We start from the raw sequence: 23643 nt of genomic DNA, 5'->3' as shown, positions 1-23643 counted from the left end.
TGCGCTATCTTCTCTTCTGCACAAGCTTTATCATCCTAATGTCTCACGGACTGCGCTATCTTCTCTTCTGCATGAGCTTTATCATCCTAATGTCTCACTGACTGCGCTATCTTCTCTTCTGCACAAGCTTTATCATCCTAATGTCTCACTGACCGCGCTATCTTCTCTTCTGCACAAGCTTTATCATCCTAATGTCTTACTAACAGTGCTATCTTCTCTTCTGCACAAGCTTTATCATCCTAATGTCCCACTGACCACGCTATCTTCTCTTCTGCACAAGCTTTATCATCCTAATGTCTTACTAACAGTGCTATCTTCTCTTCTGCACAAGCTTTATCATCCTAATGTCTTACTAACAGTGCTATCTTCTCTTCTGCACAAGCTTTATCATCCTAATGTCTCACTGACCGCGCTATCTTCTCTTCTGCATGAGCTTTATCATCCTAATGTCTCACTGACAGCGCTATCTTCTCTTCTGCACGAGCTTTATCATCCTAATGTCTCACTGACAGCGCTATCTTCTCTTCTGCATGAGCTTTATCATCCTAATGTCTCACTGACAGCGCTATCTTCTCTTCTGCACGAGCTTTATCATCCTAATGTCTCACTGACTGCACTATCTTCTCTTCTGCACAAGCTTTATCATCCTAATGTCTCACTGACTGTGCTATCTTCTGCATGAGCTTTATCATCCTAATGTCTCACTGACAGCGCTATCTTCTGCATGAGCTTTATCATCCTAATGTCTCACTGACTGCGCTCTCTTCTCTTCTGCACGAGCTTTATCATCCTAATGTCTCACTGACAGCGCTCTCTTCTCTTCTGCATGAGCTTTATCATCCTAATGTCTCACTGACTGCGCTATCTTCTCTTCTAAGTGAGCTTTATCATCCTAATGTCTCACTGACTGCGCTATCTTCTCTTCTGCACGAGCTTTATCATCCCAATGTCTTACTGACAGCGCTATCTTCTCTTCTACGTGAGCTTTATCATCCTGTCTTACTGACAGCGCTATCTTCTCTTCTGCACGAGCTTTATCATCCTAATGTCTTACTGACAGCGCTATCTTCTCTTCTGCACGAGCTTTATCATCCTAATGTCTCACTGACCGCGCTATCTTCTCTTCTAAGTGAGCTTTATCATCCTAATGTCTCACTGACAGCGCTATCTTCTCTTCTGCACAAGCTTTATCATCCTAATGTCTCACTGACTGCGCTATCTTCTCTTCTGCACAAGCTTTATCATCCTAATGTCTCACTGACCGCGCTATCTTCTCTTCTGCACAAGCTTTATCATCCTAATGTCTCACTGACCGCGCTATCTTCTCTTCTGCACAAGCTTTATCATCCTAATGTCTCACTGACTGCGCTATCTTCTCTTCTGCACGAGCTTTATCATCCTAATGTCTCACTGACCGCGCTATCTTCTCTTCTGCATGAGTTTTATCATCCTAATGTCTCACTGACAGCGCTATCTTCTCTTCTGCACGAGCTTTATCATCCTAATGTCTCACTGACTGCGCTATCTTCTCTTCTGCATGAGCTTTATCATCCTAATGTCTCACTGACCGCGCTATCTTCTCTTCTGCATGAGCTTTATCATCCTAATGTCTCACTGACTGCGCTATCTTCTCTTCTGCACGAGCTTTATCATCCTAATGTCTCACTGACCGCGCTATCTTCTCTTCTGCATGAGCTTTATCCTCCTAATGTCTCACTGACTGCGCTATCTTCTCTTCTGCATGAGCTTTATCATCCTAATGTCTCACTGACCGCGCTATCTTCTCTTCTGCATGAGCTTTATCATCCTAATGTCTCACTGACTGCGCTATCTTCTCTTCTGCACAAGCTTTATCATCCTAATGTCTCACTGACCGCGCTATCTTCTCTTCTGCATGAGCTTTATCATCCTAATGTCTCACTGACTGCGCTATCTTCTCTTCTGCACAAGCTTTATCATCCTAATGTCTCACTGACCGCGCTATCTTCTCTTCTGCACAAGCTTTATCATCCTAATGTCTCACTGACAGCGCTATCTTCTCTTCTGCATGAGCTTTATCATCCTAATGTCTCACTGACTGCGCTATCTTCTCTTCTGCATGAGCTTTATCATCCTAATGTCTCACTGACTGCGCTATCTTCTCTTCTGCACGAGCTTTATCATCCTAATGTCTCACTGACTGCGCTATCTTCTCTTCTGCACGAGCTTTATCATCCTAATGTCTCACTGACAGCGCTATCTTCTCTTCTGCACAAGCTTTATCATCCTTATGTCTCACTGACCGCGCTATCTTCTCTTCTGCATGAGCTTTATCATCCTAATGTCTCACTGACCGCGCTATCTTCTCTTCTGCATGAGCTTTATCATCCTAATGTCTCACTGACTGCGCTATCTTCTCTTCTACGTGAGCTTTATCATCCTAATGTCTCACTGACCGCGCTATCTTCTCTTCTGCACAAGCTTTATCATCCTAATGTCTCACTGACAGCGCTATCTTCTCTTCTGCACAAGCTTTATCATCCTTATGTCTCACTGACCGCGCTATCTTCTCTTCTGCACGAGCTTTATCATCCTAATGTCTCACTGACCGCGCTATCTTCTCTTCTGCACAAGCTTTATCATCCTAATGTCTCACTGACAGCGCTATCTTCTCTTCTGCACAAGCTTTATCATCCTTATGTCTCACTGACCGCGCTATCTTCTCTTCTGCATTAGCTTTATCATCCTAATGTCTCACTGACCGCGCTATCTTCTCTTCTGCATGAGCTTTATCATCCTAATGTCTCACTGACTGCGCTATCTTCTCTTCTACGTGAGCTTTATCATCCTAATGTCTCACTGACTGCGCTATCTTCTCTTCTGCGTGAGCTTTATCATCCTAATGTCTCACTGACCGCGCTCTCTTCTCTTCTGCATGAGCTTTATCATCCTAATGTCTCACTGACAGCGCTATCTTCTCTTCTGCACGAGCTTTATCATCCTAATGTCTCACTGACCGCGCTATCTTCTCTTCTGCACGAGCTTTATCATCCTAATGTCTCACTGACCGCGCTATCTTCTCTTCTGCATGAGCTTTAACATCCTAATGTCTCACTGACCGTGCTATCTTCTCTTCTGCACGAGCTTTATCATCCTAATGTCTCACTTACTGTGCTATCTTCTCTTCTGCACGAGCTTTATCATCATAATGTCTCACTGACCGCGCTATATTCTCTTCTGCACGAGCTTTATCATCCTAATGTCTCACTGACCGCGCTCTCTTCTCTTCTGCACGAGCTTTATCATCCTAATGTCTCACTGACCGCGCTCTCTTCTCTTCTGCACAAGCTTTATCATCCTAATGTCTCACTGACCGCGCTATCTTCTCTTCTGCACGAGCTTTATCATCCTAATGTCTCACTGACCGCGCTATCTTCTCTTCTGCACGAGCTTTATCATCCTAATGTCTCACTGACCGCGCTCTCTTCTCTTCTGCACAAGCTTTATCATCCTAATGTCTCACTGACCGCGCTCTCTTCTCTTCTGCACGAGCTTTATCATCCTAATGTCTCACTGACCGCGCTATCTTCTCTTCTGCACGAGCTTTATCATCCTAATGTCTCACTGACTGCGCTCTCTTCTCTTCTGCATGAGCTTTATCATCCTAATGTCTCACTGACTGCGCTCTCTTCTCTTCTGCACGAGCTTTATCATCCTAATGTCTCACTGACCGCGCTATCTTCTCTTCCTTTGTGAGCTTTTCATCCTAATGTCTCACTGACCGCGCTATCTTCTCTTCTTTGTGAGCTTTATCATCCTAATGTCTCACTGACTGCGCTATCTTCTCTTCTGCGTGAGCTTTATCATCCTAATGTCTCACTGACCGCGCTATCTTCTCTTCTGCATGAGCTTTATCATCCTAATGTCTCACTGACAGCGCTATCTTCTCTTCTGCACGAGCTTTATCATCCTAATGTCTCACTGACCGCGCTATCTTCTCTTCTGCACGAGCTTTATCATCCTAATGTCTCACTGACCGCGCTATCTTCTCTTCTGCATGAGCTTTAACATCCTAATGTCTCACTGACCGTGCTATCTTCTCTTCTGCACGAGCTTTATCATCCTAATGTCTCACTTACTGTGCTATCTTCTCTTCTGCACGAGCTTTATCATCATAATGTCTCACTGACCGCGCTATCTTCTCTTCTGCACGAGCTTTATCATCCTAATGTCTCACTGACCGCGCTCTCTTCTCTTCTGCACGAGCTTTATCATCCTAATGTCTCACTGACCGCGCTCTCTTCTCTTCTGCACAAGCTTTATCATCCTAATGTCTCACTGACCCGCGCTATCTTCTCTTCTGCACGAGCTTTATCATCCTAATGTCTCACTGACCGCGCTATCTTCTCTTCTGCACGAGCTTTATCATCCTAATGTCTCACTGACCGCGCTCTCTTCTCTTCTGCACAAGCTTTATCATCCTAATGTCTCACTGACCGCGCTCTCTTCTCTTCTGCACGAGCTTTATCATCCTAATGTCTCACTGACCGCGCTATCTTCTCTTCTGCACGAGCTTTATCATCCTAATGTCTCACTGACTGCGCTCTCTTCTCTTCTGCATGAGCTTTATCATCCTAATGTCTCACTGACTGCGCTCTCTTCTCTTCTGCACGAGCTTTATCATCCTAATGTCTCACTGACCGCGCTATCTTCTCTTCCTTTGTGAGCTTTATCATCCTAATGTCTCACTGACCGCGCTATCTTCTCTTCCTTTGTGAGCTTTATCATCCTAATGTCTGTGCAGTGATTAGCAGTAGCTGGGTGTAATTAGATGATTAGCAGTAACTGGGTTGTGATTAGCAGTAACTGGGTTGTGATTAGCAGTAACTGGGTTGTGATTAGCAGTAACTGGGTTGTGATTAGCAGTAACTGGGTTGTGATTAGCAGTTACTGGGGTGTGATTAGCAGTAACTGGGGTGTGATTAGCAGTTACTGGGGTGTGATTAGCAGTAACTGGGATTAGCAGCTACTGGGGTGTGATTAGCAGCTACTGGGGTGTGATTAGCAGCTACTGGGGTGTGATTAGCAGCTACTGGGGTGTGATTAGCCGTCATTGGGGTGTGATGAAATAATTAGCAGTTATTGGGTGTGATTAGCAGTTATTGGGTGTGATTAGCAGTTACTGGGTGTGATTAGCAGTTACTGGGTGTGATTAGCAGTTACTGGGGTGTGATTAGCAGTTACTGGGTGTGATTAGCAGTTACTGGGTGTGATTAGCAGTTACTGGGGTGTGATTAGCAGTTACTGGGGTGTGATTAGCAGTTATTGGGTGTGATTAGCAGTTATTGGGTGTGATTAGCAGTTACTGGGTGTGATTAGCAGTTACTGGGGTGTGATTAGCAGTTACTGGGGTGTGATTAGCAGTTACTGGGGTGTGATTAGCAGTAACTGAGGTGTGATTAGCAGTTATTGGGTGTGATTAGCAGTTACTGGGTGTGATTAGCAGTTACTGGGTGTGATTAGCAGTTACTGGGTGTGATTAGCAGTTATTGGGTGTGATTAGCAGTTACTGGGGTGTGATTAGCAGTTATTGGGTGTGATTAGCAGTTATTGGGTGTGATTAGCAGTTACTGAGGTGTGATTAGCAGTTACTGGGTGTGATTAGCAGTTACTGGGGTGTGATTAGCAGTTACTGGGGTGTGATTAGCAGTTACTGGGGTGTGATTAGCAGTAACTGGGGTGTGATTAGCAGTTATTGGGTGTGATTAGCAGTTACTGGGGTGTGATTAGCAGTTACTGGGGTGTGATTAGCAGTTACTGGGGTGTGATTAGCAGTTACTGGGGTGTGATTAGCAGTTACTGGGGTGTGATTAGCAGTTATTGAATGTGATTAGCAGTTACTGGGGTGTGATTAGCAGTTACTGGGTGTGATTAGCAGTTACTGGGGTGTGATTAGCAGTTACTGGGGTGTGATTAGCAGCTACTGGGGTGTGATTAGCCGTTATTGGGGGTGATTAGCAGCTACTGGGGTGTGATTAGCAGTTACTGGGGTGTGATTAGCAGTTACTGGGTGTGATTAGCAGTTACTGGGTGTGATTAGCAGCTACTGGGGTGTGATTAGCAGCTACTGGGGTGTGATTAGCAGCTACTGGGGTGTGATTAGCAGTTACTGGGGTGTGATTAGCAGTTACTGGGGTGTGATTAGCCGTTATTGGGGTGTGATTAGCAGTTACTGGGGTGTGATTAGCCGTCATTGGGGTGTGATGAAATAATTAGCAGTTATTGGGTGTGATTAGCAGTTACTGTTGTGTAATCTGTAGATACTGGGTGTGATCAACAGTTGCTGGGTCTGATTAAATGATTATTAGTTATTGGGTGTGATTAGCAGTTACTGGGGTGTGATTAGCAGTTACTGGGGTGTGATTAGCAGTTATTGGGTGTGATTAGCAGTTACTGGGGTGTGATTAGCAGTTACTGGGTGTGATTAGCAGTTATTGGGTGTGATTAGCAGTTACTGGGGTGTGATTAGCAGTTACTGGGGTGTGATTAGCAGTTACTGGGTGTGATTAGCAGTTACTGGGGTGTGATTAGCAGTTACTGGGTATGATTAGCATTTACTGGGTGTGATTAGCAGTTACTGGGGTTGGATTAGCAGTTACTGGGTGTGATTAGCAGTTACTGGGTTTGATTAGCCGTTACTGGGGTGTGGATTAGCAGTTACTGGGTGTGATTAGCAGTTACTGGGTGTGATTAGCAGTTACTGGGGTGTGATTAAATAATTAGCAGTTATTGGGTGTGATAGCAGGTTATTGGGTGTGATTAGCAGTTAGCTGGGTGTGATTAGCAGTTATTGGGTGTGATTAGTAGTTACTGGGGTGTGATTAGCAGATACTGGGGTGTGATTAGCAGTTATTGGGTGTGATTAGCAGTTACTGGGGTGTGATTAGCAGTTACTGGGGTGTGATTAGCAGATTACTGGGGGTTTGATTAGCAGTTACTGGGTGTGATTAGCAGGTTACTGGGTGTGATTAGCAGTTACTGGGGTGTGATTAGCAGTTACTGGGGGTGTGATTAGCAGTTACTGGGGTGTGATTAGCAGTTATTGGTTGTGATTAGCAGTTACTGGGTGTGATTAGCAGTTACTGGGGTGTGATTAGCAGTTACTGGGGTGTGATTAGCAGTTACTGGGGTGTGATTAGCAGTTACTGGGGTGTGATTAGCAGTTACTGGGGTGTGATTAGCAGTTACTGGGTGTGATTAGCAGTTACTGGGTGTGATTAGCAGTTACTGGGGTGTGATTAGCAGTTACTGGGGTGTGATAGCAGCTACTGGGGTGTGATTAGCCGTTATTGGGATGTGATTAGCAGCTACTGGGGTGTGATTAGCAGTTACTGGGGTGGATATAGCAGTTACTGGGGTGTGATTAGCAGTTACTGGGTGTGATTAGCAGTTACTTGGGTGTGATTAGCAGCTACTGGGGTGTGAATTAGCAGCTACTGGGGTGTGATTTAGCAGTTACTGGGGTGTGATTAGCCGTTATTGGGGTGTGATTAGCAGTTACTGGGGTGTGATTAGCAGTTACTTGGGTGTGATTAGCAGTTACTGGGTGTGATTAGCAGCTTCTGGGTGTGATTAGCAGCTTACTGGGGTGTGATTAGCAGTTACTGGGTGTGATTAGCAGTTACTGGGTGTGATTAGCAGTTACTGGGTGTGATTAGCAGTTATTGGGTGTGATTAGCATTTACTGGGGTGTGATTAGGAGTTACTGGGGTGTGATTAGCAGTTACTGGGGTGTGATTATGCAGTTACTGGGGTGTGATTAGCAGTTACTGGGTGTGATTAGCAGTTATTGGGTGTGATTAGCAGTTACTGGGTGTGATTAGCAGTTACTGGGTGTGATTAGCAGTTATTGGGTGTGATTATCAGTTACTGGGTGTGATTAGTAGTTACTGGGGTGTGATTAGCAGTTACTGGGGTGTGATTAGCAGTTATTGGGTGTGATTAGCAGTTACTGGGTGTGATTAGCAGTTACTGGGTGTGATTATCAGTTACTGGGTGTGATTAGTAGTTACTGGGGTGTGATTAGCAGTTACTGGGGTGTGATTATCAGCTACTGGGTGTGATTAGCAGTTATTGGGGTGTGATTAGCAGTTACCTGGGTGTGATTAGCAGTTACTGGGTGTGATTAGCAGTTACTGGGGTATGATTAGCAGCTACTGGGTGTGATTAGCAGTTATTGGGGTGTGATTAGCAGTTACTGGGTGTGATTAGCAGTTACTGGGTGTGATTAGCAGTTACTGGGGTGTGATTAGCAGTTACTGGGTGTGATTAGCAGTTATTGGGTGTGATTAGCAGTTACTGGGTGTGATTAGCAGTTACTGGGTGTGATTAGCAGTTACTGGGGTGTGATTAGCAGTTACTGGGTGTGATTAGCAGTTACTGAGGGTGTGATTAGCAGTTACAGGGGGTGTGCATTAGCAGCTACTGGGGTGTAATTAGCAGTTACTGGGTGTGATTAGCAGTTACTGGGTGTGATTAGCAGTTACTGGGTGTGATTAGCAGTTACTGGGGTGTGATTAGCAGTTACTGGGTATGATTAGCATTTACTGGGTGTGATTAGCAGTTACTGGGGTGTGATTAGCAGTTACTGGGGTGTGATTAGCAGTTACTGGGTGTGATTAGCCGTTACTGGGGTGTGATTAGCAGTTACTGGGTGTGATTAGCAGTTACTGGGTGTGATTAGCAGTTACTGGGGTGTGATTAAATAATTAGCAGTTATTGGGTGTGATTAGCAGTTATTGGGTGTGATTAGCAGTTACTGGGTGTGATTAGCAGTTATTGGGTGTGATTAGTAGTTACTGGGGTGTGATTAGCAGTTACTGGGTGTGATTAGCAGTTATTGGGTGTGATTAGCAGTTACTGGGTGTGATTAGCAGTTACTGGGTGTGATTAGCAGTTACTGGGGTGTGATTAGCAGTTACTGGGTGTGATTAGCAGTTACTGGGTGTGATTAGCAGTTACTGGGGTGTGATTAGCAGTTACTGGGGTGTGATTAGCAGTTACTGGGTGTGATTAGCAGTTATTGGTTGTGATTAGCAGTTACTGGGTGTGATTAGCAGTTACTGGGGTGTGATTAGCAGTTACTGGGGTGTGATTAGCAGTTACTGGGGTGTGATTAGCAGTAACTGGGGTGTGATTAGCAGTTACTGGGGTGTGATTAGCAGTTACTGGGTGTGATTAGCAGTTACTGGGTGTGATTAGCAGTTACTGGGGTGTGATTAGCAGTTACTGGGGTGTGATTAGCAGCTACTGGGGTGTGATTAGCCGTTATTGGGTGTGATTAGCAGCTACTGGGGTGTGATTAGCAGTTACTGGGGTGTGATTAGCAGTTACTGGGGTGTGATTAGCAGTTACTGGGTGTGATTAGCAGTTACTGGGTGTGATTAGCAGCTACTGGGGTGTGATTAGCAGCTACTGGGGTGTGATTAGCAGTTACTGGGGTGTGATTAGCCGTTATTGGGGTGTGATTAGCAGTTACTGGGGTGTGATTAGCAGTTACTGGGTGTGATTAGCAGTTACTGGGTGTGATTAGCAGCTACTGGGTGTGATTAGCAGCTACTGGGGTGTGATTAGCAGTTACTGGGTGTGATTAGCAGTTACTGGGTGTGATTAGCAGTTACTGGGTGTGATTAGCAGTTATTGGGTGTGATTAGCATTTACTGGGTGTGATTAGGAGTTACTGGGGTGTGATTAGCAGTTACTGGGGTGTGATTAGCAGTTACTGGGGTGTGATTAGCAGTTACTGGGTGTGATTAGCAGTTATTGGGTGTGATTAGCAGTTACTGGGTGTGATTAGCAGTTACTGGGTGTGATTAGCAGTTATTGGGTGTGATTATCAGTTACTGGGTGTGATTAGTAGTTACTGGGGTGTGATTAGCAGTTACTGGGGTGTGATTAGCAGTTATTGGGTGTGATTAGCAGTTACTGGGTGTGATTAGCAGTTACTGGGTGTGATTATCAGTTACTGGGTGTGATTAGTAGTTACTGGGGTGTGATTAGCAGTTACTGGGGTGTGATTATCAGCTACTGGGTGTGATTAGCAGTTATTGGGGTGTGATTAGCAGTTACTGGGTGTGATTAGCAGTTACTGGGTGTGATTAGCAGTTACTGGGGTATGATTAGCAGCTACTGGGTGTGATTAGCAGTTATTGGGGTGTGATTAGCAGTTACTGGGTGTGATTAGCAGTTACTGGGTGTGATTAGCAGTTACTGGGGTGTGATTAGCAGTTACTGGGTGTGATTAGCAGTTATTGGGGTGTGATTAGCAGTTACTGGGTGTGATTAGCAGTTACTGGGTGTGATTAGCAGTTACTGGGGTGTGATTAGCAGTTACTGGGGTGTGATTAGCAGTTACTGAGGTGTGATTAGCAGTTACTGGGGTGTGATTAGCAGCTACTGGGTGTAATTAGCAGTTACTGGGTGTGATTAGCAGTTACTGGGGTGTGATTAGCAGTTACTGGGGTGTGATTAGCAGTTACTGGGGTGTGATTAGCAGTTACTGGGGTGTGATTAGCAGTTATTGAATGTGATTAGCAGTTACTGGGGTGTGATTAGCAGTTACTGGGGTGTGATTAGCAGTTACTGGGGTGTGATTAGCAGTTACTGGGGTGTGATTAGCAGTTACTGGGGTGTGATTAGTAGTTACTGGGGTGTGATTAGCAGTTACTGGGGTGTGATTAGCAGTTACTGGGGTGTGATTAGCAGTTACTGGGGTGTGATTAGCAGTTACTGGGGTGTGATTAGCAGTTATTGAATGTGATTAGCAGTTACTGGGGTGTGATTAGCAGTTACTGGGTGTGATTAGCAGTTACTGGGGTGTGATTAGCAGTTACTGGGGTGTGATTAGCAGTTACTGGGGTGTGATTAGCAGTTACTGGGTGTGATTAGCAGTTACTGGGTGTGATTAGCAGTTACTGGGTGTGATTAGCAGTTACTGGGGTGTGATTAGCAGTTACTGGGGTGTGATTAGCAGTTACTGGGGTGTGATCAGCAGTTACTGGGTGTGATTAGCAGTTACTGGGTGTGATTAGCAGTTACTGGGTGTGATTAGCAGTTACTGGGTGTGATTAGCAGTTACTGGGGTGTGATTAGCAGTTACTGGGTGTGATTAGCAGTTACTGGGTGTGATTAGCAGTTACTGGGGTGTGATTAGCAGTTATTGGGTGTGATTAGCAGTTACTGGGGTGTGATTAGCAGTTACTGGGGTGTGATTAGCAGTTACTGGGGTATGATTAGAAGTTATTGGGTGTGATTAGCAGTTATTGGGTGTGATTAGCAGTTACTGGGGTGTGATTAGTAGTTACTGGGGTGTGATTAGCAGTTATTGGGTGTGATTAGCAGTTACTGGGGTGTGATTAGCAGTTACTGGGTGTGATTAGCAGTTATTGGGGTGTGATTAGCAGTTACTGGGTGTGATTAGCAGTTACTGGGGTGTGATCAGCAGTTACTGGGTGTGATTAGCAGTTACTGGGTGTGATTAGCAGTTACTGGGTGTGATTATCAGTTACTGGGTGTTATTAGCAGTTACTGGGGTGTGATTAGCAGTTACTGGGGTGTGATTAGCAGTTACTGGGTGTGATTAGCAGTTACTGGGTGTGATTAGCAGTTACTGGGGTGTGATTAGCAGTTACTGGGGTGTGATCAGCAGTTACTGGGGTGTGATCAGCAGTTACTGGGTGTGATTAGCAGTTACTGGGGTGTGATCAGCAGTTACTGGGTGTGATTAGCAGTTACTGGGTGTGATTAGCAGTTACTGGGTGTGATTAGCAGTTACTGGGGTGTGATTAGCAGTTACTGGGTGTGATTAGCAGTTATTGAGTGTGATTAGCAGTTACTGGGGTGTGATTAGCAGTTACTGGGGTGTGATTAGTAGTTACTGGGGTGTGATTAGCAGTTACTGGGGTGTGATTAGCAGTTACTGGGTGTGATTAGCAGTTATTGGGTGTGATTAGCAGTTATTGGGTGTGATTAGCATTTACTGGGTGTGATTAGCATTTACTGGGTGTGATTAGCAGTTACTGGGGTGTGATTAGCAGTTACTGGGGTGTGATTAGCAGTTACTGGGTGTGATTAGCAGTTATTGGGTGTGATTAGCAGTTACTGGGTGTGATTAGCAGTTACTGGGTGTGATTATCAGTTACTGGGTGTGATTAGTAGTTACTGGGGTGTGATTAGCAGTTACTGGGGTGTGATTAGCAGTTATTGGGTGTGATTAGCAGTTACTGGGTGTGATTAGCAGTTACTGGGTGTGATTAGCAGTTACTGGGGTGTGATTAGCAGTTATTGGGTGTGATTAGCAGTTACTGGGGTGTGATTAGCAGTTACTGGGGTGTGATTAGCAGTTACTGGGGTATGATTAGAAGTTATTGGGTGTGATTAGCAGTTATTGGGTGTGATTAGCAGTTACTGGGTGTGATTAGTAGTTACTGGGGTGTGATTAGCAGTTATTGGGTGTGATTAGCAGTTACTGGGGTGTGATTAGCAGTTACTGGGTGTGAGTAGCAGTTATTGGGGTGTGATTAGCAGTTACTGGGTGTGATCAGCAGTTACTGGGGTGTGATCAGCAGTTACTGGGTGTGATTAGCCGTTATTGGGGTGTGATTAGCAGTTACTGGGGTGTGATTAGCAGTTACTGGGTGTGATTAGCAGTTACTGGGTGTGATTAGCAGCTACTGGGTGTGATTAGCAGCTACTGGGGTGTGATTAGCAGTTACTGGGTGTGATTAGCAGTTACTGGGGTGTGATTAGCAGTTACTGGGTGTGATTAGCAGTTACTGGGTGTGATTAGCAGTTACTGGGTGTGATTAGCAGTTATTGGGTGTGATTAGCAGTTATTGGGTGTGATTAGCATTTACTGGGTGTGATTAGCAGTTACTGGGGTGTGATTAGCAGTTACTGGGGTGTGATTAGCAGTTACTGGGTGTGATTAGCAGTTATTGGGTGTGATTAGCAGTTACTGGGTGTGATTAGCAGTTACTGGGTGTGATTAGCAGTTACTGGGTGTGATTAGCAGTTATTGGGTGTGATTATCAGTTACTGGGTGTGATTAGTAGTTACTGGGGTGTGATTAGCAGTTACTGGGGTGTGATTAGCAGTTATTGGGTGTGATTAGCAGTTACTGGGTGTGATTAGCAGTTACTGGGTGTGATTATCAGTTACTGGGTGTGATTAGTAGTTACTGGGGTGTGATTAGCAGTTACTGGGTGTGATTAGCAGTTACTGGGTGTGATTAGCAGTTACTGGGTGTGATTAGCAGTTACTGGGGTGTGATTAGCAGTTACTGGGGTGTGATTAGCAGTTACTGAGGTGTGATTAGCAGTTACTGGGTGTGATTAGCAGTTACTGGGTGTGATTAGCAGTTACTGGGGTGTGATTAGCAGTTACTGGGTGTGATTAGCAGTTACTGGGTGTGATTAGCAGTTACTGGGGTATGATTAGCAGTTACTGGGTGTGATTAGCAGTTATTGGGGTGTGATTAGCAGTTACTGGGTGTGATTAGCAGTTACTGGGGTGTGATTAGCAGTTACTGGGTGTGATTAGCAGTTACTGGGGTGTGATTAGCAGTTATTGGGGTGTGATTAGCAGTTACTGGGTGTGATTAGCAGTTACTGGGTGTGATTAGCAGTTACTGGGGTGTGATTAGCAGTTACTGGGGTGTGATTAGCAGTTACTGAGGTGTGATTAGCAGTTACTGGGGTGTGATTAGCAGCTACTGGGTGTAATTAGCAGTTACTGGGTGTGATTAGCAGTTACTGGGGTGTGATTAGCAGTTACTGGGTGTGATTAGCAGTTACTGGGGTGTGATTAGCAGTTACTGGGGTGTGATTAGCAGTTACTGGGGTGTGATTAGCAGTTACTGGGGTGTGATTAGCAGTTACTGGGGTGTGATTAGCAGTTATTGAATGTGATTAGCAGTTACTGGGGTGTGATTAGCAGTTACTGGGGTGTGATTAGCAGTTACTGGGGTGTGATTAGCAGTTACTGGGGTGTGATAACAGTTACGGGGTGTGATTAGTAGTTAACTGGGGTGGATTAGCAGTTACTGGGGGTGTGATTAGCAGTTACTGGGGTGTGATTAAGCATTACTGGGGATGTGATTAGCAGTTACTTGGGTGTGATTAGCAGTTAATGAATGTGATTTAGCAGTTACTGGGGTGTGATTAGCAGTTACGTGGGTGTGATTAGCAGTTACTCTGGGTGTGATTAGCAGTTACTGGGTGTGATAAGCAGTTACTGGGGTGTGATTAGCAGTTACTGGGTGTGATTAGCAGTTTCTGGGTGTGATTCAGCAGTTACTGGGGTGTGATTAGCAGTTACTGGGGGTGTGATTAGCAGTTACTGGGTGTGATTAGCAGTTACTGGGGTGTGATTAAGCAGTTACTGGGTGTGATAGCATTTACTGGGGTGTGATTAGCAGTTACTGGGTGTGATTAGCAGTTACTGGGTGTGATTAGCAGTTACTGGGGTGATTATGCAGTTATTGGGTGTGATTAGCATTTACTGGGGTGTGATTAGCAGTTACTGTGGGTGTGATTAGCAGTTACTGGGGTATGATTAGAAGTTATTGGGTGTGATTAGCAGTTATTGGGTGTGATTAGCAGTTACTGGGGTGTGATTAGTAGTTACTGGGGTGTGATTAGCAGTTAGTGGGTAGTGATTAGCAGTTACTGGGGTGTGATTAGCAGTTACTGGGTGTGGATTAGCAGTTATTGGGGTGTGATTAGCAGTTACTGGGGTGTGATTAGCAGTTACTGGGGTGTGATCAGCAGTTACTGGGTGTGATTAGCAGTTACTGGGGTGTGATTAGCAGTTACTGGGGTGTGATTAGCAGTTACTGGGGTGTGATTAGCAGTTACTGGGTGTGATTAGCAGTTATTGGGGTGTGATTAGCAGTTACTGGGTGTGATTAGCAGTTACTGGGTGTGATCAGCAGTTACTGGGTGTGATTAGCAGTTACTGGGTGTGATTAGCAGTTACTGGGTGTGATTAGGCAGTTACTGGGGGTGTGATCAGCAGTTACTGGGTGTGATTAGCAGTTACTGGGTGTGATTAGCAGTTACTGGGTGTGATTAGCAGTTACTGGGGTGTGATTAGCAGTTACTGGGGTGTGATTAGCAGTTATTGGGTGTGATTAGCAGTTACTGGGGTGTGATTAGCAGTTATTGGGTGTGATTAGCAGTTATTGGGTGTGATTAGCAGTTACTGGGGTGTGATTATCAGTTACTGGGGTCTGATTAGCAGTTACTGGGTGTGATTAGTAGTTACTGGGTGTGATTAGCAGTTATTGGGTGTGATTAGCAGTTACTGGGTGTGATTAGCAGTTACTGGGGTGTGATTAGCAGTTACTGGGTGTGATTAGCAGTTACTGGGTGTGATTAGCAGTTACTGGGGTGTGATTAGCAGTTACTGGGGTGTGATTAGCAGTTACTGGGGTGTGATTAGCAGTTATTGGGGTGTGATTAGCAGTTATTGGGGTGTGATTAGTAGTTACTGGGGTGTGATTAGCAGTTACTGGGGTGTGATTAGCAGTTATTGGGGTGTGATTAGCAGTTACTGGGTGTGATTAGCAGTTACTGGGGTGTGATTAGCAGTTACTGGGGTGTGATTAGCAGTTATTGGGTGTGATTAGCAGTTACTGGGGTGTGATTAGCAGTTATTGGGTGTGATTAGCAGTTACTGGGGTGTGATTAGAAGTTACTGGGGTGTGATTAGCAGTTATTGGGTGTGATTAGCAGTTACTGGGGTGTGATTAGTAGTTACTGGGGTGTGATTAGCAGTTACTGGGGTGTGATTAGTAGTTACTGGGGTGTGATTAGCAGTTATTGGGTGTGATTAGCAGTTACTGGGGAGTGATTAGCAGTTACTGGGGTGTGATTAGCAGTTACTGGGGTGTGATTAACAGTTACTGGGGTGTGATTAACAGTTACTGGGGTGTGATTAGCAGTTACTGGGTGTGATTAGCAGTTACTGGGTGTGATTAGCAGTTACTGGGTGTGATTAGCAGTTACTGGGGTGTGATTAGCAGTTACTGGGTGTAATTAGCAGTTACTGGGGTGTGATTAGCAGTTACTGGGTGTGATTATCAGCTACTGGGTGTAATTAGCAGTTATTGGGTGTGATTAGCAGTTATTGGGTGTGATTAGCAGTTACTGGGGTGTGATTAGCAGTTACTGGGTGTGATTAGCAGTTATTGGGTGTGATTAGCAGTTACTGGGTGTGATTAGCAGTTACTGGGTGTGATTAGTAGTTACTGGGTGTGATTAGTAGTTACTGGGTGTGATTAGCAGTTACTGGGTGTGATTAGCAGTTACTGGGTGTGATTAGTAGTTACTGGGTGTGATTAGCAGTTACTGGGTGTGATTAGCAGTTACTGGGGTGTGATTAGCAGTTATTGGGTGTGATTAGCAGTTACTGGGTGTGATTAGCAGTTACTGGGTGTGATTAGCAGTTATTGGGTGTGATTAGCAGTTATTGGGTGTGATTAGCAGTTACTGGGGTGTGATTAGCATTTATTGGGTGTGATTAGCAGTTACTGGGGTGTGATTAGCAGTTACTGGGGTGTGATTAGCAGTTACTGGGTGTAGATTAGCAGTTACTGGGGTGTGATTAAGCAGTTATTGGGGTGTGATTAGCAGTTACTGGGTGTGATTAGCAGTTACTGGGGTGTGATATAGCAGTTACTTGGGTGTGTGATTAGCAGTTACTGGGTGTGATTAGCAGTTACTGGGTAGTGATTAGCAGTTACTTGGGTGTGATTAGCAGCTACTGGGGATGAGTTTGAAGTATTGGGTGTGATTTAGCAGTTATTGGGTGTGTGATTAGCAGTTACTGTGTGATTAGTAGTTACGGGTGATTAGCAGTTATTGGGTGTGATTAGCAGTTTACTGGGGTGTGATTAGCAGTTACTAGGGTTGTGATTAGCTGTTATTGGGGTGTGATTAGGCAGTACTAGGGTGTGATTAGCAGTGACTTGGGTGTGAATCAGCAGTTACGGGGGTGTGATTAGCAGTTACTGGGGTGTGATTAGCAGTTATTGGGTGTGATTAGCAGTTATTGGGTGTGATTAGCAGTTACTGGGTGTGATTAGCAGTTATTGGGGTGTGATTAGCAGTTACTGGGTGTGATTAGCAGTTACTGGGTGTGATTAGCAGTTACTGGGTGTGATTAGTAGTTATTGGGTGTGATTATCAGTTACTGGGTGTGATTAGCAGTTATTGAGTGTGATAGCAGTTACTGGGGTGTGATTAGCAGTTATGGGGTTTGATTAGCAGTTATCTGGGTGTGATTAGCAGTTTACTGGGTGTGATAGCAGTTACTGGGTGTGATTAGCAGTTACTGGGGTGTGGATTAGCAGTTATTGGGGTGTGATTAGCAGTTACTGGGTGTGATTAGCAGTTACTGGGTGTGATTAGCAGTTACTGGGTGTGATTAGCAGTTATTGGGTGTGATTAGCAGTTACTGGGGTGTGATTAGCAGTTATTGGGTGTGATTAGCAGTTACTGGGGTGTGATTAGCAGTTACTGGGGTGTGATTAGCAGTTATTGGGTGTGATTAGCAGTTACTGGGGTGTGATTAGCAGTTATTGGGTGTGATTAGCAGTTACTGGGTGTGATTAGCAGTTACTGGGGTGTGATTAGCAGTTATTGGGTGTGATTAGCAGTTACTGGGTGTGATTAGCAGTTACTGGGTGTGATTAGCAGTTATTGGGTGTGATTAGCAGCTACTGGGGTGTGATTAGCAGTTATTGGGTGTGATTAGCAGTTATTGGGTGTGATTAGCAGTTACTGGGGTGTGATTAGCAGTTATTGGGTGTGATTAGCAGTTACTGGGTGTGATTAGCAGTTATTGGGGTGTGATTAGCAGTTATTGGGTGTGATTAGCAGTTATTGGGTGTGATTAGCAGTTACTGGGTGTGATTAGCAGTTATTGGGGTGTGATTAGCAGTTATTGGGTGTGATTAGCAGTTATTGGGTGTGATTAGCAGTTACTGGGTGTAATTAGCAGTTATTGGGTGTGATTAGCAGTTATTGGGTGTGATTAGCAGTTATTGGGTGTGATTAGCAGTTATTGGGTGTGATTAGCAGTTACTGGGTGTGATTAGCAGTTATTGGGTGTGATTAGCAGTTACTGGGTGTGATTAGCAGTTATTGGGGTGTGATTAGCAGTTATTGGGGTGTGATTAGCAGTTACTGGGTGTGATTAGCAGTTACTGGGGTGTGATTAGCAGTTACTGGGTGTAATTAGTAGTTATTGGGTGTGATTATCAGTTACTGGGGTGTGATTAGCAGTTATTGAGTGTGATTAGCAGTTACTGGGGTGTGATTAGCAGTTATTGGGTTTGATTAGCAGTTACTGGGTGTGATTAAATGATTAGCAGTTACTGGGTGTGATTATCAGTTACTGGGTGTGATTAAATGATTAGCAGTTACTGGGTGTGATTAAATAATTAGCAGTTACTGGGTGTGATTAAATAATTAGCAGTTACTGGGTGTGATTAGCAGTTATTGGGTGTGATTAGCAGTTACTGGGGTGTGATTAGCAGTTACTGGGGTGTGATTAGCAGTTACTGGGTGTGATTAGCAGTTACTGGGGTTTGATTAGCAGTTTACTGGGTGTGATTAGCAGTTACTGGGTGTGATTAGCAGTTACTGGGTGTGATTAGCAGTTACTGGGGTGTGATTAATAGTTATTGGGGTGTGATTAGCAGTTACGGGTGTGATTAGCAGTTACTGGGTGTGATTAGCAGTTACTGGGGTGTGATTAGCAGTTACTGGGTGTGATTAGCAGTTACTGGGGTGTGATTAGCAGTTACTGGGGTGTGATTAGCAGTTACTGGGTGTGATTAGCAGTTACTGGGTGTGATTAAATGATTAGCAGTTACTGGGTGTGATTAAATAATTAGCAGTTACTGGGTGTGATTAAATAATTAGCAGTTACTGGGTGTGATTAGCAGTTATTGGGTGTGATTAGCAGTTACTGGGGTGTGATTAGCAGTTACTGGGGTGTGATTAGCAGTTACTGGGGTGTGATTAGCAGTTACTGGGTGTGATTAGCAGTTACTGGGGTGTGATTAGCAGTTACTGGGTGTGATTAGCAGTTACTGGGTGTGATTAGCAGTTACTGGGGTGTGATTAGCAGTTACTGGGGTGTGATTAGCAGTTACTGGGGTGTGATTAATAGTTATTGGGGTGTGATTAGCAGTTACGGGGTGTGATTAGCAGTTACTGGGGTGTGATTAGCAGTTACTGGGTGTGATTAGCAGTTACTGGGGTGTGATTAGCAGTTACTGGGGTGTGATTAGCAGTTACTGGGGTGTGATTAGCAGTTACTGGGGTGTGATTAGCAGTTACTGGGGTGTGATTAGCAGTTACTGGGTGTGATTAAATAATTAGCAGTTACTGGGTGTGATTAAATAATTAGCAGTTACTGGGTGTGATTAGCAGTTATTGGGTGTGATTAGCAGTTACTGGGTGTGATTAGCAGTTACTGGGGTGTGATTAGCAGTTACTTGGGTGTGATTAGCAGTTACTGGGTGTGATTAGCAGTTACTGGGGTGTGATTAGCAGTTACTGGGGTGTGATTAGCAGTTACTGGGGTGTGATTAGCAGTTACTGGGGTGTGATTAGCAGTTACTGGGGTGTGATTAGCAGTTACTGGGTGTGATTAGCAGTTACTGTGTGTGATTAGCAGTTATTGGGGTGTGATTAGCAGTTACTGGGGTGTGATTAGCAGTTATTGGGTGTGATTAGCAGTTACTGGGGTGTGATTAGCAGTTAATGGGTGTGATTAGCAGTTACTGGGGTGTGATTAGCAGTTACTGGGTGTGATTAGCAGTTACTGGGTGTGATTAGCAGTTACTGGGTGTGATTAGCAGTTACTGGGTGTGATTAGCAGTTACTGGGGTCTGATTAGCAGTTACTGGGGTCTGATTAGCAGTTACTGGGTGTGATTAGCAGTTACTGGGTGTGATTAGCAGTTACTGGGTGTGATTAGCAGTTACTGGGTGTGATTAGCAGTTACTGGGGTGTGATTAGTAGTTACTGGGTGTGATTAGCAGTTATTGGGTGTGATTAGCAGTTACTGGGGTGTGAATAGCAGTTACTGGGTGTGATTAGCAGTTACTGGGTGTGATTAGCAGTTACTGGGTGTGATTAGCAGTTACTGGGGTGTGATTAGCAGTTACTGGGTGTGATTAGCAGTTACTGGGGTGTGATTAGCAGTTATTGGGTGTGATTAGCAGTTACTGGGGTGTGATTAGCAGTTACTGGGTGTGATTAGCAGTTACTAGGTGTGATTAGCAGTTACTGGGTGTGATTAGCAGTTACTGGGGTGTGATTAGCAGTTACTGGGTGTGATTAGCAGTTACTGGGGTGTGATTAGCAGTTATTGGGTGTGATTAGCAGTTACTGGGGTGTGATTAGCAGTTACTGGGGTGTGATTAGCAGTTACTGGGTGTGATTAGCAGTTACTGGGTGTGATTAGCAGTTATTGGGTGTGATTAGCAGTTACTGGGTGTGATTAGCAGTTACTGGGGTGTGATTAGCAGTTACTGGGTGTGATTAGCAGTTACTGGGGTGTGATTAGCAGTTATTGGGTGTGATTAGCAGTTACTGGGGTGTGATTAGCAGTTACTGGGTGTGATTAGCAGTTACTGGGTGTGATTAGCAGTTACTGGGGTGTGATTAGCAGTTACTGGGTGTGATTAGCAGTTATTGGGTGTGATTAGCAGTTATTGGGTGTGATTAGCAGTTACTGGGGTGTGATTAGCAGTTATTGGGTGTGATTAGCAGTTACTGGGTGTGATTAGCAGTTACTGGGGTGTGATTAGCAGTTACTGGGGTGTGATTAGCAGTTACTGGGGTGTGATTAGCAGTTACTGGGTGTGATTATCAGTTACTGGGGTGTGATTAGCAGTTACTGGGTGTGATTAGCAGTTATTGGGTGTGATTAGCAGTTATTGGGTGTGATTAGCAGTTACTGGGTGTGATTATCAGTTACTGGGTGTGATTATCAGTTACTGGGTGTGATTAGCAGTTACATCTGCTCTGGGTGAAGGTTACCCTGTTACAGGAGGCAGAGCTCTACAGGGACACGCCCATTTGCTGAAGATACATATTTAGGTATTTGCAGAACACACAACTACAGTTACCTTTGATAATGTTTGGGTGAACGTGGTTTTCCCGGCTCCTGTTTGCCCGCACACAAACAATTTCCCTTTCCGCCTTTGCCAGCGGCCTGAGGGCCCTGGAATCTGTGTGGGAGGAGGAGGCTGATAGATATTGTAGGATGTCTGGTCCAGGAACAACTTCTGCTGCTCCTAAAAACCACAAATAATTGTCACTTTACTTATGTTTGTATAAAAGCTAATTGCACGGTACACACTAATCACACGGTACACACTAATCACACAATACACACTAATCACATGGTACACACTAATCACACGGTACACACTAATCACACAATACACACTAATCACATGGTACACACTAATCACACGGTACACACTAATCACACGGTACACACTAATCACATGGTACACACTAATCACACGGTACACACTAATCACATGGTACACACTAATCACACGGTACACACTAATCACACAGTACACACTAATCACACGGTACACACTAATTACACGGTACACACTAATCACACGGTACACACTAATCACATGGTACACACTAATCACACAGTACACACTAATCACATGGTACACACTAATTACACGGTACACACTAATCACACAATACACACTAATCACATGGTACACAATAATCACACGGTACACACTAATCACACGGTACACACTAATCATACGCTACACACTAATCACACGGTACACACTAATCACACGGTACACACTAATCACACGGTACACACTAATCACACGGTACACACTAATCACACAATACACACTAATCACACAATACACACTAATCACACAATACACACTAATCACACAATACACACTAATCACAGGGTACACACTAATCACACAATACACACTAATCACATGGTACACACTAATCACACGGTACACACTAATCACACGCTACACACTAATCACACGCTACACACTAATCACACGGTACACACTAATCACACGGTACACACTAATCACACAATACACACTAATCACACGGTACACACTAATTACACAATACACACTAATCACACGGTAAACACTAATCACACAATACACACTAATCACACGGTACACACTAATTACATAATACACACTAATCACATAATACACACTAATCACACGGTACACACTAATCACACGGTACACACTAATCACACGGTACACACTAATTACATAATACACACTAATCACACGCTACACACTAATCACACAATACACACTAATCACACGGTAAACACTAATTACATAATACACACTAATCACATAATACACACTAATCACACGGTACACACTAATCACACGGTACACACTAATCACACGGTACACACTAATTACATAATACACACTAATCACACGCTACACACTAATCACACAATACACACTAATCACACGGTAAACACTAATCACACGGTACACACTAATTACATAATACACACTAATCACACGGTACACACTAATCACACAATACACACTAATCACACGGTAAACACTAATCACACGGTACACACTAATTACATAATACACACTAATCACATAATACACACTAATCACACAATACACACTAATCACACGGTAAACACTAATCACACGGTACACACTAATTACATAATACACACTAATCACACAATACACACTAATCACACGGTAAACACTAATCACACAATACACACTAATCACACTGTACACACTAATCACACGGTACACACTAATTACATAATACACACTAATCACATAATACACACTAATCACATAATACACACTAATCACATAATACACACTAATCACACAATACACACTAATCACACGTACACACTAATCACACGTACACACTAATCACACGGTACACACTAATCACACGATACACACTAATTACATAATACACACTAATCACACAATACACACTAATCACACGGTACACACTAATTACATAATACACACTAATCACACGGTACACACTAATTACATAATACACACTAATCACACGGTACACACTAATCACACAATACACACTAATCACACGGTACACACTAATTACATAATACACACTAATCACACGGTACACACTAATTACATAATACACACTAATTACATAATACACACTAATCACACGGTACACACTAATCACATAATACACACTAATTACATAATACACACTAATCACACGGTACACACTAATCATACGGTACACACTAATCATACGGTACACACTAATTACATAATACACACTAATTACATAACACACACTAATCACACGGTACACACTAATCATACGGTACACACTAATTACATAATACACACTAATCACACGGTACACACTAATTACATAATACACACTAATCACATGGTACACACTAATTACATAATACACACTAATTACATAATACACACTAATCACATGGTACACACTAATCACATAATACACACTAATCACACAATACACACTAATCACACAA

General features: G+C 43.9%; 1 protein-coding gene across 1 annotated transcript in view; it reads right to left on the bottom strand.

The window, feature by feature from the left end:
- The window catches only part of LOC128662513 (ankyrin-3), a 436289-nt gene that overhangs the window by 8442 nt on the left and 404204 nt on the right, over window positions 1-23643 (bottom strand). Inside the window, exon 9 of the mRNA XM_053716291.1 lies at window positions 21188-21355. Within this exon, the coding sequence (XP_053572266.1) occupies window positions 21188-21355 (168 nt within the window). The remainder of the gene's footprint in view (window positions 1-21187; window positions 21356-23643) is intronic.

The sequence above is a fragment of the Bombina bombina genome, chromosome 6, assembly GCF_027579735.1.
Source record: "Bombina bombina isolate aBomBom1 chromosome 6, aBomBom1.pri, whole genome shotgun sequence".
Classification (NCBI taxonomy): Eukaryota; Metazoa; Chordata; class Amphibia; order Anura; family Bombinatoridae; genus Bombina; species Bombina bombina.
This window is presented reverse-complemented; position numbering and strand designations above follow the sequence as displayed.